We start from the raw sequence: 15619 nt of genomic DNA, 5'->3' as shown, positions 1-15619 counted from the left end.
AGCGTACACATGTCTCTACCCTGTACTGCGGATGCGTGATTGAAGGTATTCTGCCAAGCGGTCGGTTCCTGTGATGTCATTTCAGACCCTGAAAACAAACGATTTAGCGGGAAAATCAAAATTTTAACCTAAATTTTTCAATTTCTCAGTGAATAAAGCATCGTTTGTATCCGGACAAGTGCTGGGGGCACTATAAAACACGAAATCTTTCGAATAAAACCAACTTGCATTTTCTCTTCATGGCTCCTTTAACGCAGCAAGCGGAAAGCGCGGGGGACACTCACCTGACTTCCGTGAAGCGAAAAGGAGTACGCTTCGCAATAAAATCAGAACTGCCCTAGTCAGGCAAACTTTTGCTTCGCCCTCCGTCCTCCTCCTCACCCTTCGACAGGCGTTCCTCCTCACCCTTCCTCCTCACCCTTCCGACGCTGCTGCGTGCTGGACGCCTCCCCCGCGAATCCCAGGCAACGGATGGCAGTGTCTGGTTTCACTGTTTTGCGAGCCACGTGTGTGACTTCAAATGACGCCGCATGGGTTATCGTTGTGGGTGTCGTTTACAGCTTCCCAGTTCTACCACCTTCGCAGCGTGGATTAGAGCCAATTTTAATGCGTAGCATTCTTTCCAGAGTACTCCCACAGCCAAGACCGTGCAACGCCCTGCATTTCTGCAAAAATCCAGTTACTGCGGAAGTTCCACCTGTAACAGTTATAATAGCGTAAACAGAGATAATTGGTAGAATGAAATTTTGAAAAAATAGAAAATAACAATATAAAAAAATACGAAAATGGCAAACCGTATAACACCCTCCATTTCCCCAATAATGCAGATTTCGCGATATTTCCACCTGTAATCATTATAATAGCGTAAATGGAGATGATTGGTCGAACGAAATTCTGAACTATAAAATAAAAATATATACAAAAAATTCCGCGCAATGGTGAACCGTGTAACGGCCAGCAGTTACACAATATTGCAGTTCTCGCGAAAGTTCCAAATGTAATCGTTATAATCGCGTAATTTGAGATGGTTGGTAAAGCTAAATTTTGAAAAACTAAATAATGAGAAACGCATAAAAATATCTATTGCACATCCACTCTGTGAAGAAGGATGGCCAACAAAGCTGTGGTGCCGAGCTTCAACGTGAGCTGTGACTAGGTCGTAGTCCAAGGGGTGCACGAAGCAAAACACGGTTGTTTACAATTTGCGATTGGGCATTGTTCCTGGTTAATTGTTCCTGGTTAATTTTGAGACGCAGTTCGCGGTCGTTTCCTGAGACGCACTTCCCGCCGCCGCCACAGGGGCTCACCTTCGAGACAACCCACGAGTGAGCGCTTCCACAGCGCACGACAGCCATCAGGAGTGAGTGCTGAACTGCGAGTGGCACAACCGGTCGTGCGCACCTGAAGCGGCTGTTGTGGAACGCGCACATGCGATCTCAGCCAGTTCTTACTGAGCAATGAACGACGTAACTGGTGGAACTGCGTCGTCTGCCGCGGCTGCTAAACGAGCTGCCCTAATAGCTGCGCCCAAATGTCGCATTAGGCAGTATCGTAATCACCAGCCATTTTTTTAAACGAATTATAAGCCGTCTTGTAATAAAATATGAAGGCCCTAGGACCTTTTTAATTTTGTATGATTTCTTCCATGCCCCGGGGGTGTGGCGCGCAGTTTTACGATTCCGGGGATTTATGTGGGCTCCGCAACGTGGCGCTACGCTCGCTAGCGATTCCTGTCTACATCGCTCTGGGACCGGAGACGATCTGCTGGATCCTAGCCATTTACAGCTTTGCTGTAAAACGTATAGCCGCATACCGGACAACGCCCTGAATTTCCACAATAAGGCATGTTTCGCGAAAGTCGCACCTGTAATCGTCATATTTGCGTGAACGGAGATAACTGGATGGACAGGATTAAAAAAAAAAAAAGCAGTGAATTGGCTGAAAAGAAGTCCCGTTCAAGGCAAGCGGCATACGAATGCTACGGATTGGTAGACAATTCTCGGAATTCGAGCGGAATTTCTTAAAGCGAAGCTGTTTACCTTCACCCCATAAGGGTTCCGTCGCGACTGTTAGTGTCAACAGAAAACTGCCGCGAACACATAAACGAAGTTACTAGCAGCGCCAGGATTCGAATGTGGAACGAATAGATGAAAGGAGCGAGAGCCCGTTGTCTTACCGATTGAGCTACGAGCACCCTTTCTTTTCTTTATTACCTTTTTCCGCACACAATACAAGTCACGGATAGATTAAAAACCGTCGGCGAAACGTCGGCTGACGGAAAAACTTAAAATAAGCATCAAACGTACGCAATTCTTCTAGTACAGGTAGCCATTCCGTATCGGGCGTCTGCAACTTGTGCACTTCATGGAGCAAACTAATACTCTGTCCAAAGTATTTGCTCACAGTGAGGGTGTGCGGGTCAGCGTGGCGCACCGCCATCCTCCACCTACAGCCATGATGAGGTCATACGGCACACTGTTGTCAAGAGGTACGCAAAGAAATCGTATGCCTTGGGGTGAAACGAGCAGGTCTATCTTTAAGGTCCTTTGCAACACATCCCAGAAAAAGATGGCGTCCCAGCACTCCGCGAAAACGTGCTCAACACTTTCTGGTTTGTTGCACAAAGTGCACGTTGTAGGACCAGCGACAAACAAGCTTTTCTCCTGTATCCACGTCTTAACGGGAAGTGTACCGGTGTGTAGTTTAAAGAAAAAGGTTTTCACGGATGCTGGGACGGCCATCTTTTTAACACGAGATAAATCATCCATCGTAAGTAGCGCTCGAGACGGGAGACTGAAGAGGAGACACACACGACGGCTAAAGCTGCTGAAGGCAGGGTCATCGTCCTGGGGGACCAGATACTACCCGACCGCCACAAGAAGCTCTTGGGAATCGGCCCGAAGTTCTGCGTCGAACCTACATATGGCCCAGCTGAGAAGATTGCCCTTAACAGGTCTATTTCGAGGTGCGTTCCGGAAGAAGACCGTCCACGATTCATCGCGGAAACCATTGATGTCATCTCCAGGACTCAAGGCGCACGGCGCAAACCCCAGCCGGTACGCGAGTGTGTCGAGTTTGCTGTGAGTAACCGGTTGCACGTGATGACCTCTGATAAGGAAGGGTGTTTTGTCATCGTTCCAGACAAAATGTTTTCCAAGAAAGCTTTAGACGCCGTTGGTAAAAATTTTCGCCCCGTAAATGTTAAAGCCTCAAAGGTAAAAGAAAGGGCCATTTCCCTACTAAATACGCACAATCTTGAGCGTCTTGCGGGCAAAGTAAAGCATGAAAAAGGTCTGACGCTAGATTCGTTCTTTTCCGCTAAAACGCATAAGCCCGATGTGCCTTTTCGAGCAATTGTTTCTGAGCGGAGCTCCTGGCAGATGTTAGTGTCGGGGTATTTGCAAAAGCACTTGGACTGCCTACGGTTTGATGATCCGTTTTTGATCCCGAATTCGGACAGCCTTGTAGAATTTTTGAGTTCCAACAACCCCGGCACGTGCCAAATGTTCAGCATAGATGTTGAAGATTTGTATTACTCTATTCCTCATGATGAACTGATGAACAGTGTGAAAAGGTGCATTACCGAGGAAAATGATGAAATGCGGTTTGCGAGTAATTGCGGTGTTCCTATAAGTGGTTTTCTTGAAATCCTGTCTTTTTACTTACAGTCCACCTTTGTAGAGTGGAACGGGGGGTTGCATTTGCAGAAAACTGGAATATGTATAGGTTCCAGGGTGGCTCCCGTCCTCAGCAATATTTTCCTGAGTGCAATTGACAGACATATACAGAAAAACCTGTGTGGATTGGCTTTCAAAATAGTGAGATACGTGGATGACTTTCTTGTGTTTGTGGAGAACTGTAATGTTTCGCGCCAAGCCGTTGATGTGCTTAAATTGTTTAAAGAGTACAGTCTTGGACTTGACTTCACGTGTGAGCTTCCGACAAAGGGATGCCTACAATTCCTTGATTTGCGCTTACATTTGAAACCTGGGCATGTCTGCTGGGAGTATTGCCCTAGATCTGCGAAACCACTTCTAAATTTCAGTTCAGGGCACTCCAAATTGGTAAAAAGTGGAATAGCCTTTTCTGTGTTAAGGTCTGCGGTGTTGAAGTCCTGTTTGCATAAAACTGAAAATAGTTTCCAGGCGCAAATTACCAGGCTGGACGCCTCCGGTTTTCCGGTGCACATAATGCACAACACTGTCCAGAAGTTAATTAAAGTAGTGGGTGCGGCAGCGCAATCTAGAAAAGATGGCCTCGCGGCAGAAAAAATGAAAACTGCTGTGATTCCATATATCCACCGTTTATCACATGGTTTAAAGAATGTTGCCGGGCGTTTCGGGGTTAGAGTACTTTTTTCCGCTCCGAATAAACTTGGTAAGTTGTATAACATGGTGGAAAGAAGGTTGTCCGGTCAGAAGTCTGACAGATATTGCAATGTTAAGCATACTTCGCCTTTTGTCCCGTGCAAGACAGGAATTGTGTACTCATTGCCATTATCATGTGACAACGTTTATATCGGCAAAAACAGGCAGATGCATCAATGTTCGTCTGATGGAACACCGGAGTTCGCTCAAAAACAACCCTCATGCACATATCACTCGACATTGCGCGACCCACAAAGATAAGACCCAGGCGCAATGCTGTCCACTTCTTGAAAACACCAGTGTGTTATGGCGACACAGGCACCAATTGACACGCGAGGTAATCGAAGCTTTTTATATAAGAAAGCACGAGGATAAGTGTATCAGCCACGCGTCGGTAGCACTTCATGAAAAGGAATTTCTGTTCTTGTCAAATGCATTAACTTAGATGTTTCGCTGGTTGGTTGTTGACTATGTGCAGTGTATTCTTGTGTGTTTTTTCGAATCGTAATCCTGTCACCTTTGTGTTTATCAAACTGCATTTTCGGGTTTGACCTGGGCACGTGTTCTTTCTTTTGGGTATATATTTGTGTTTTCGCCTAATAAAGTCAGTTGCGAGTTAGCGCCGTCGTGTGTGTCTCCTCTTCTGTGTCCCGTCTCTAGCGCTACTTACGATGAATCAGAACCAACTAGCCCAACTGTCAATTTTATTGAATAACACGAGATAACACCTCCTGGCCAGGAACATATCTATATACTGATCGGTAAAGGGGCACAGGTAACAACACATCATCCTTTAAGCCTTTAGTAAGTGCCTTTCTTGACACAGCTGCTAAGTACTCCAGTGAAAACCGTACTGCTAGAACCCTGAAAGAGTGTACAACCTCCTTCATATAAACATTAGGGCTGCTACAGCTTTCGTCTGCTGATGAGACAATATATGTTGGCAACGCCTTTGACAGCACACTTTGTAAAAATGTTCGCAGAAAAGGGTCATTCGTATCCTGTAAAAACAAAAACTGATTAAAAAGGTGGCGAATGTAAACGTGACACAAGCCAACCCCACCCTCCTTAACTCGCCGCAAAAGATTGGTTCTGCTTGAACGCTCCTAAACTGAAGACCAAATGAACACGGCAAACACACGATGTATTTTCTGAACTTGAGCTACGAGCCCCTTGTTTTCCTTTATTGTCAATCTCCAACACCAACACAAGGCACCAGGTAAAATGACAAAAAAAAATCACAGTAATGCCGCCATGCTCCCCAACGCCGGTATTGTCATTTAAAATTCCATAAGCGCAGTTAGGGGTTCAATTTTTCACTACCACTCTGGTAGAGAGTTTTCGCTCTCTGATCTTCAACAAACTGTGAAACCCTTTCCCTAAAACGCTTTCTCGTTGGTCGCGCGCCAACATCACAATGAATCCAAGCCATGCGCGAACGCTAGTTGCTGTGCAGGCCGAACAACATGACGCTGTCAGTGTTTGCGAGAGCCACGACTTGCAACCTTTTCTTTGTGGCAAAGCTTTGGTTTGTGATGCATATGCTGCATTGTTCAGGTTTGAATGTCCAGAAGCTGCATCGCGTATTTGGTGTTTTTGTGTGGGATTCATGTGGGAGAGGAGCACTAGGACGAATTGGTTTCCGCGAATCCGTGACGGCGGATTAGGACTACACATGTTTGTACGGCAACTCGTAAACCGATTTGTTTTTGCGCGATGTACAAGACCCTTTTCTGCGCACTGTATTGCAAGTTCGGTTATTGCGCGCTTTGCAGAATATGTGGTTTCTTCAAGTTGCATGTCTGGTGGTGTTTATGGATATTTTAAAGAAATTCTTTTGTCATTCCGACTTTTGGCAACCGATTTTCAGTGCAGTATCTGGCCGATGTAACCAGCAAAAAATTATGTAAGGGTTTAGTGACGTAGCCTTCTCAGTGCCACTGTATAGAGCTCTATACAGCAATGGTCCAGGACAAGATATGTTAAAACGAATGAAGCGAATGGAAGTATCACCTGGAGCAGAGTCTTTATTTTTTAAATTGCACACTGGTACACTTTCAGTCGCAACTTGGATGAAACAAAGGGGACTCCCACTGCCATAGGGAACTGACTGTCCTATAGGTAAACAAGCCGAGTCTGTGGAGCATGTCTTTCTACATTCTTGGGCTGCGGTGTTCCTTCGGGATGTTCTCCAACGACACTTGGACAGATTTTCTTCTTAGTTCACTCGGCATACGTTTTTTTTTAATTGCTAGACAGGATGGTGTGCCATTTCAGCTACGAGCCCACGCGAAGACGGGGGAGACTGACGGTGCACTAACCGGCCCATCTGCGGGTTTACACCCTGCGTTCTCGCTGAATGCCACGTGATAGCACCACGTGGTTTCTCGCGCCGCAGTGGGCTCCGCCCACGGACACCAACGCATGGCATCTCACTTGTCCTCCGTCTCTGCCGCCGATCTCGTTGCCTTCGTTGGCGGCGGCAAAGATGGAGGGGAAGTGAGATCGTCTAACACCGGGTTTGAGCTTCCTTAATTTTATGAAAAAAGAATTTCACTCAGGGGCTTCACCAATACAACTCAACCAACCAACATTCACGATTCATGCATTGATTTAACCTTACAAAAGACTATATCCTTCATGTTATAAAGGGTGTGGTTTGGTGAATTTCACTTGTCTCGGGTTTTGCTCTTTGAAGAGCCCGTGTGTGAATTCAAGTGGCATCGCATGGGTAATGCGTCTGGGTCGTTTACAGCTTCGCTTTAGAACTACCTTCAAAGGGAGGATTGGCGCGCATTTTTCCGAGTTGGGTTCACATTAGCTTACTACGATTTGGTTATGAGTAGGCTATCCGTACCCCTTTCGATATAAACAAAATTTCATGGAAAAAAGCCTCTGCCATTGTTTTTTGCCCATATCGTCTGCAATATTGCCTTTACTTTCTGCTAGTTTAAAGAATGCTTCACATATATGATTTTTGTTTGAAGAGAAAAATTCCCGCAATTAAAATCCGGTCCCCGGCTGAGCAGTACGATTACTGCGACGCTGGTGTATGTATACAGTCAACCACAAATGAAACGCGTACACGAAAATATTGCAACGCTTCTTCCACGTTTCAGCCTTTCTTGGGTGGAAAGTGAAAAGTGTGCATGTGCTACCTTGACCATATCGTCAGTTTTGTCGCAGATTTTCTGAACTCAACGCTCGCTTGGCCACTGTTTTGTCTATTTAGAAAAGGCTGGGCTCACTCTGAACTTTAAAAAAAGTTGTCGATTCGGATAGTCGCAAACTCTTGTCTTAGGGGCCTTGTTGTCTACAAATAAGGCGTCAGGATCCACAGAAGATACGAGTCGTTAGCCGTTTTAAAGAACCCACCTCTAAAAAGGAACTTCGCAGCTTCTTAGGACTTCGCTCAGTTTTTCCTCGTTTTATCCCTCGTTTTGTTGACATAGCCCATCCTCTGGCATGTCTTCTGCAGAAAAAAGCTCCGTTCAAGTGGAGTGCTGACTGTGCCGTCGCTTTTCGTCACATCAAGCATCATCTGACGTCCACACCAATTCTTCAGCGTTTTGATCCCCATGTGCCTACTGAAGTGCACACCGATGCCAGTGTGGTTGTAGTGGGGGCCGTGCTTGTTCAGTGCCACAGGGACGGTTAGCATGTTAGTGCTTACGCCAGCCGCCCTCTGAGTAAGTAGGAGCGCAATTATACGGTAAAGGAGCAGGACTGTCTGGCAATCATTTTTGCCGCAGAGCGATTTAGCGCCTATCTTTATGGGCATCAGTTTACAATCGTCACATACCACTCACTCTGCTGGCTCGTCAACTTTCGTGATCCTTGTGGGCGGCTGTCACGCTGGCCTCTCCGTCTACAGGAGTACAATTTCACTGTATCGTACAAAAGCGACCGCACGCATGCCGACGCTGACTGCCTCTCCCGGCTCCCACTGGAATCAGTGGCCCCTCACGAAGACTACTTTGACCAGTACCTCGACTCCGTATCGACATTATTCCCTGAGCCGGCTGTTTTCAAAAGGAAGAAGCGGAAGACAAAAGTTTGGAATCGCTTTTCGCTTTAACTGGTGAATCCAAACCTACCAGCTGTTTCTGCATCCGCAACGAGTTTCTTTACATGAAGAACTATTCGGCTGTCGGAGCTCGTCTCCTCCTTGTTGCGCCACAAAGCCTCCGTAGCGCTGTCCTCAGTTTCCTGCATGACGACGTCACATCCGGCCACATGGGGCTCGCCCGCACTCTTCACAGCGCTCAACAACAGTTTCATTGGCCGAACATGCTTACACCTACTGAGCCCTCTGTCGCCACTTGTATACCAATGCCAACGGTACAAAACTCCAACGAATGCTCCACTTGGGTGGCTAGAACCTGTTTACCTACCAAGTCATCCTTTCCACCAAATTTGGGATTGACTATGTTAGGGCCCTTCCCGCACTAATAGCATAGAAACCGCTGCATGATTGTATACGTCGGTTCCCGCTCTCGCTATGTGAGACGGCTGCTTTAACATCTGCCGCTGCTGCGTAGGTCGGCCTCGTTACACTTAATTACATTTTCCTACGCCATCGACCACCCCAAGTCATAATTAGTGACCGTGGATGTTAGCTTACTACATCAGGGGCGGGGCCTCGTCAGGCGGATCGATCGAGCTCGCTCAATCGGGCTCGATTAAATGGGCTAAAACGCCTATAGCCCCGTTTACCTCGGCAGAAGATTGCAAATTAAACAATTTTGCGCGATGTTCTTGTACTCTGCCTAAATAAACAAATAAACAAACACACAAACAAACAAACCGTCGTTGAAGGGGTGCTTCGCCTTTGTTCCGTACAATTTCGCCATGCTATTCTACACCAACCTCTAACGAACGGTCTGACGGAACGCACCAACCGAACATCAGCGAGCACGATGTGTATGTATGGCAGCTTCGACCACAACTGGGACGATCTGCTGCAATTGATCACATACTCATACAACACTGGGCTACAACCGGCTACTGCAAACAACTGGCTACAGCCCCTTCTTCGTCCTTTACGCCCTCCAATCCGATAGCTGGATCAATACCAGGTTCCCTTTCTTCAAGCATGACGACCCTTCTTTAGGTAGGACTCTTTGCCTTGCCGAAGAAGCACATCGGGTTGCCCGCCTACGAATCCTGGCCTCTCAGAGGCGCTCTGGACAGCGTTACGGCCTTGTCGCCGACGTAATGTTACAGACGTACCGGGTAATTTAGTGTGGTTTTAGACACAGTTGCGTAAGCGTGGATTGTGTATGAAGCTTGTGAACCATGACGTCGGCCCATTTATTGTACTACAACTTCTCAGCTATGTCACATACGTTGTCTCCGTCCTTATTTTGACTGGCCGATAGAGCAAAAGAACACAAGTAGTCCATGTCGCCCGGCTCAAACGTCGTGAAGACCGCTCCGCAAGCTGACTCATCCAGGCGCCTTCGTCTGTGACGGGGGAAACGTTCGCAAACATTGAGCGGCATATATTTGCTGATGCGTCCGTAACGTCTGGACGGGCAATCATCTGAACAGGCTGAACGGACGAAGAAGAGAATGCGATTGCTCTTCGGTTTGGCACCATTTCGTCTGCAAGTGCGGGCCGCGTCCGCAGGACGCAGTCACTAAGACTGCCACACATTTTCTGGACCTCAATAAAGTTCTCTGTCTGTCTGTCTCTCTGTCTGTCTGTCTGTCTGTCTGTCTGTCTGTCTGTCTGTCTGTCTACCGTGGTAAAACTATTTCGATTAGGCGGACTTTTGCCTATTTTTCCTACTCTACGTTGTTTTTTTCCCTCTCTGTCTTGACCTTAGAGCAAATTCTTTCTTCTGCTCCACTATTTTTCATTATGTAATTGATTACCATAAAAAACTACCTTTTCGTGGCCAATCCCTCTAAGTGGACATGCGCCATTGTTTGGCCCACGACCACCACCACCCCCACGGACCGCTCGTCATTCGCCTTCCAACAACACAGTAAATAAATATATCTCGTAACAATTATAAACCGGAACACACAAATGAGCGATTGGTTTCCATGCAGGTCAAATTGACGCGTGGCTTAATTGCAGAAATGCGGCGTTGCAAATATAGCAGTAGCGCACCATTTTTGGACCTCAACGAATTGTACTTTTTTTTTTCAATTTTGCGTGTTCTGGGTTATTTTTTGCGTTCGAATTTCATTTGTACATGACTCTACGCTGCAACTTAAAGCATAAATTAATGTCCGTGACTTTCCAAAGCACGCAAGGCCTGAATGGGCACTTGCAAGTGTGTGGTGGATTAACGATTTTTGTTTTTCAAATGTGACCTTCTGCGGGAATTATAAATGCGGATGCTGCTCATAAATTATAAGATTTCAAATAAGGTTACTTATTTCCATTTGAACAGCCGTAAAACGTACATATAGCCATCAGTATTGTGGGAAAGGGATCATGGTAGACATGTACTACACATGAAGCGGAGAACTACGAGATAGAGAAACGCAATAACGCTTGATTTTAGCTCTAGTCGCCGCTATGCGACAAGTAAAGTGAAGTTCTCGACTGAGGGCGAGGACGGTGCTGTGTGAGAGGGAGGTGAAAGGCCGTCGTTTAGTGCAGGCAACCTCGATGGCTCTTAAACCGTCCAGTAGGTTTCGGTTCCCGCAAGGGTATAACAGACAAAGTATAGGCGAACCTTCATTGTAGCAACGGCAACGAAACAAGCCGCAGGGTTTTACCAATTGTAATCCATTGGACGACGCAGTGCTCATCTTGAGCGTGCATCGGAGAACGGACTATCGCAAGAACAGAGCCCTCGTAAAGATTCACAGGGCCCTCGCAGTCAGTTTTCAGCTGCAAAGAAATGCCCTATCCACTCTACTTCACCGCCCGCAACACAGCACCTGCGAAAGATATGCCTCACAATTACTGTTAATGGGCAAAGAGAAGAACTGGACGGTCATCATACGCCAGCCATTACACGCTCTACCGGGTAGATGATGCCGTCCATTAGACAGTAAGCACCTTGGGCCTGTGTAACGTGGCGTGTAACGCACTAGAAGACCCCAACCGGTCCGAATTCGCGAGACCGAACGCACCGTGGCAGCGACCGATCCGACCTTGAACAATGCCGGTTCCGCGTCGCCGGCTCCGCTTCGGCGCTGACCGCCAGCGAACCGGCTGACACCGCCGGCGCTTCCCTCGACGGCGTCGCACTCCGCTAGCGTCCCGTCTGCTCTGGTCCGACGTTGTCCAGGATGGTGGCGCAGCGAGCGCTGGCTGGAGAGTGAGGGTGCGGTGGCGAGAGTGGCTCCGTTACGGGCGGCAGCGAAACGCGGCTCAGCTGTTCGCACACCGTACAGTGGACCGTTCTTTGGCCGAGCGCGCTGGTCGCACGCCTCTTCTCCGACAATCGCACGCCTCTTCGCCGACAAGAGCGTTCCTTCGTGCGTGCGCGAGGCGTCCCACTGTAGGTGGAAGTAACGCTTTGATTCAGAGAGTGCCCTCTGCTAAGAGCGGTTGAAAGAAAGGGAACTTCCCGGGATTATTGCAGTGGCGGCTGAGCTACGGAAAAATTTAAAGCCGCCTTAGAGATTCCCGTCCTGCCGAGCTGGGGAAGCGAAAAACTTATCGACGTCCGACTGAATTTTGTATTTGTGTACCGAAAGTGCGCGCTGACATCAATCAACACGTGCTACAAGTGATCCCCATCTCCAGGAAGGATACTCTGTCCAGGCTGGCTTTCGTCGCTGCACCAATTATCGTGCTTCTGGTGTAAACCGCGCGAAGGCAGCGGCGGTGACATGTCGTGGTCGCCGCCGTCCTGCCACCACCACCAGCAAGTGCGGTCTAGGCCTCAGCGGGTCGAGAGGCCGCTGGGGCCGGGTCTGCCGCGCAGGGCCCCAAAACGTCCTGACGAACCTGGCTGGCGCCGTGCCGCGCGCCGGCGCGAACACTCCGAGCCCGTGGCGGCTGTGCACCAGACCACGCTTGTGCGACGTTGTCGGGACTTCTACGCTCAGCGACTACGGCAGTCAGAGATGCTGAGGAATAAGTGGGCCGCGAATCCCGCCTGCCCGCAGACGCCGAGCAGCTCCGACGGCGCTCAGGATCAGACGCGCTCGGAGCACGACGACGATGCGGCGTCGGAAGGGGAAGAAGAAGGTCCCGCGTCGACTTGGCCCAGGTCCAGATTTGACCTGGCTATGGATTCGCTGCGCAAGGAAATCGTGAGTTGGCAGTTATGCGTTTCCGCCTCCCCCTTTGCGGCATCCATCTGCAGTGCCTCTGGCGATAGTTCCGAGATTCCTTTGCTTCCCACAACACCATTTGTCGCGGCGGCGTGCCTCAAGGCTGTGCGCTATCAACAATTTCTTTCTATTTTTGAATGCGCAATTTGACCGTGAAAATGGTCCACTTGTAAACAGCAGAGACATGCTCGATGGAGAAAATTTTGAATGTATAGCACGTGCGCACTATGTCCTCAACGCATAGGCAAATGCAGTGGTCAGTCTTGGGCGTTGTTACAGTGGGTATTTGCATCATTGTTCTATGCGGACGAGGCTTTCCATGTGTAACCATGAATTGATGAAAGGAGCCGGATGGCCATGGATACCAATGAAACCGCAAAATTTTTATCAAACGTGCAATACTGCAGGAAGTGAGACACTGAATCTGCAGAACGTAACTTGAGTAAAATCGACAGTTGGGCTAGTTGGTTTTGATACATCGTTAAGGAGGGCTTGAGACAGGACGTTACAGAACGTAACTAGCACACGAATGCTACGCGGATTGCTATTTTTTTTGCATTCTTGATTTTCACTAATTAGGCATAGGAAATGTGTTAATGAAGTTATTACGTGTACAACGTCGGCGGGCCACTTGTGTAAACTAGAAACGCAACATGTGTTTATAAAGTATGCGCAATATTTAATGCGGAATATTACAAACCGCGTTACAGGTCTGTCGCAACTTAATATAGCAACACTTGACTCCGTAGTACTGTCCAATTATTTCTCCTCATTCTGAGCTTGCACATAACGTCATCACAACCCTTTCTTGTGAGCAACTCCGCTATTCTTCAGGGCTCCGAAAGATACGAGCACCAGATAAGTGTGCAGCCTCTCGCCCTGCTTGTGGATCACAAACATGGCAGCTTACGGTGACGTCAGTGCAAGCCATCTAATCTGTAGCCGCGGTTTCGTTCACGGGTACCGGAGCTACGTTTCCAATGGAGGCGAAACACAAAATAAAGAGTTCTGCGCACATCAGAGACTCTAATAGTCTTACTTGCTCTTTCCCTGCCCTTTGTCACGCCTCGTAGACCGATTTCAACATCCACGCCCATCCACCATAACTATAACCTTATAAGGAGAATATATAACCTTATAGTGAAAGGTTCAAAAATAATGAACGCGCACACTTATAAACAAACAAAGCTGCAGGCATAAACACTTTCCGCTTTCCGTTCTTCCCAAGTTAAAAGGGCTAACAACGCCCCTTCGTGTGTACGAAAATAGTAAGTGACGCGTGCGGGTGTGCACGCAAATTAACAAAGGCCCACGGGGGTGTGTTTGGAAGACACCACGCCGCCGCGGGCAGGCTTCTGAAAGCGAGCGCTGTCGGCCTTGGGAAGCTGTTTCCTCGTTTCATATCCCGCGTTTGTCGATTTCGCTTCCGTCTCGCCTGTTTCACTTTCGCGTTTCTATTTCTGGAACGCTTCCGACAACCTGAATTTAGAGTGACGTGTCTAGGACACTGGGGTATCTGGTCTTTTTGTTCTTTGTGTTCGTGATGCCGCCCTGCTGGGGATGTGTGTATACGAGCGAAGCACTTGATTAAACAAAGAATGAATCGCGCAGAACTGCGGCGATGAGACATCTCGTAGTAATATAATGGTTGGTAACTCTGTCAATGCTTTCTTCGTGTGAAGAAATCTTCTGGAGGGGCCAACAACCGCTTCAATCATCGGTTTTGTGAAAGCGTAGTTGCCAAGCTAAACTTACGAGTACCTTTCGTATCCTGAGCATTAGGCAACGTGAAAATCTGGGCGACTTGGCGGTGCATGTTTAACCACAGTGGAAGCTACCCAGGCCCAGGAAAGTGAAAATGATAACGGCGATCCCAAACCCATCGCACGGCCGCTCGATGGAAACAAGGTTTCCATCGAGCGGCCGTGCTAGGGTTTATTTATTTATTTATTTATTTATTTTTTATTTATTCGAATACCCTCAAGGCCCATAGGGCGTTACAGAGGGGTTGGGTAACAGTATTTTATAGCACGCACAAGAAAGAAAGAAAAAAGAATAAAAGATAAGGGAAAAAGAAAAAAAAGAAGCAGAAGGAACAATACACTGAAATAAACTACAAAAAGAACAGATAGGTAATAAGCAAACAATCAAAACAAACAACAGAAAACGAACACTGCAGAACTGTTACAAAAAGTGCTGAGTAATGGCATTTTTAAAAAATAAAGCGTTTTGAATGGTTACGATGGAAAAGGGTAGGTGGTTCCTTTCAGCAGAGGTTCTTGGTAAAAAGGCAGCTGAAAATAATTTTGTATGGCAAAAAGGAATTGCAACCTTATGCTGATGATCAAGGCATGATGAGCGGTATGATGGTTCTGAAATACGGTCTCGCCTCATGGATGAGAATATCTTATCAAAAATGTCAAGTCACGCCAATTTCCTCCTGACAGTAAAATCTGGTAGTTCACAGTTATATTTCATTTGGGATGCGCCCGCAGTACGGGAGTAATTTGAACAAATAAAATGAGCCGAACGGGGTCTGAACGGATTCAAGCGCAGTGATTAGTGTGTGCTGCAGGGGATCCCATATTGCGGAAGCGTACTCAAGTTTTGGGAGAATTAATGAACGGTATAGTAGAATTTTGAGGGACAGTGGAGCATGAGAAAACTGGCGGCGCAAGTAGCCAGGTTATTGCTAATGTAAACGCCGAGGTACTTATATGACAAGACATGCTGGAGGGGCACTGCGTTAATGGTATAAGTACAAGCGGTAGAAACAGATCGCCGGGTTATTCTCATGCATTTAGATTTGTTAGAGTTGGGTGTCATAAGCCATTTATTGCACCAGGTTGAGAGAGTCTCGAGGTCAGCCTGTAGGAGTGTGTTAACTGATTCGTTCTTTATTTCGCGGTAAAGGACGCAGTCATCGGCAAATAACCTTATAGAGGAGTTGATACTGTAGGGGAGGTCATTAATATGTATTAGGAAAAGTAAAGGGGATAGAA

At 47.5% G+C, this 15619-nt stretch overlaps 1 protein-coding gene across 1 annotated transcript in view; it reads left to right on the top strand.

Moving 5' to 3' along the window:
• The first annotated feature begins 11718 nt into the window (after positions 1-11718).
• LOC144179638 (uncharacterized) overlaps positions 11719-15619 on the top strand; it is a 54396-nt gene continuing 50495 nt past the window's right edge. Inside the window, exon 1 of the mRNA XM_077708064.1 lies at positions 11719-12596. Coding sequence (XP_077564190.1) covers positions 12171-12596 — 426 coding nt within the window. The 5' untranslated portion in view covers positions 11719-12170. The remainder of the gene's footprint in view (positions 12597-15619) is intronic.

Source organism: Haemaphysalis longicornis, unplaced genomic scaffold (genome assembly GCF_048455015.1).
Source record: "Haemaphysalis longicornis isolate Haplotype H1 unplaced genomic scaffold, Haemaphysalis longicornis Haplotype H1 scaffold_4, whole genome shotgun sequence".
Classification (NCBI taxonomy): domain Eukaryota; kingdom Metazoa; phylum Arthropoda; class Arachnida; order Ixodida; family Ixodidae; genus Haemaphysalis; species Haemaphysalis longicornis.
This window is presented reverse-complemented; position numbering and strand designations above follow the sequence as displayed.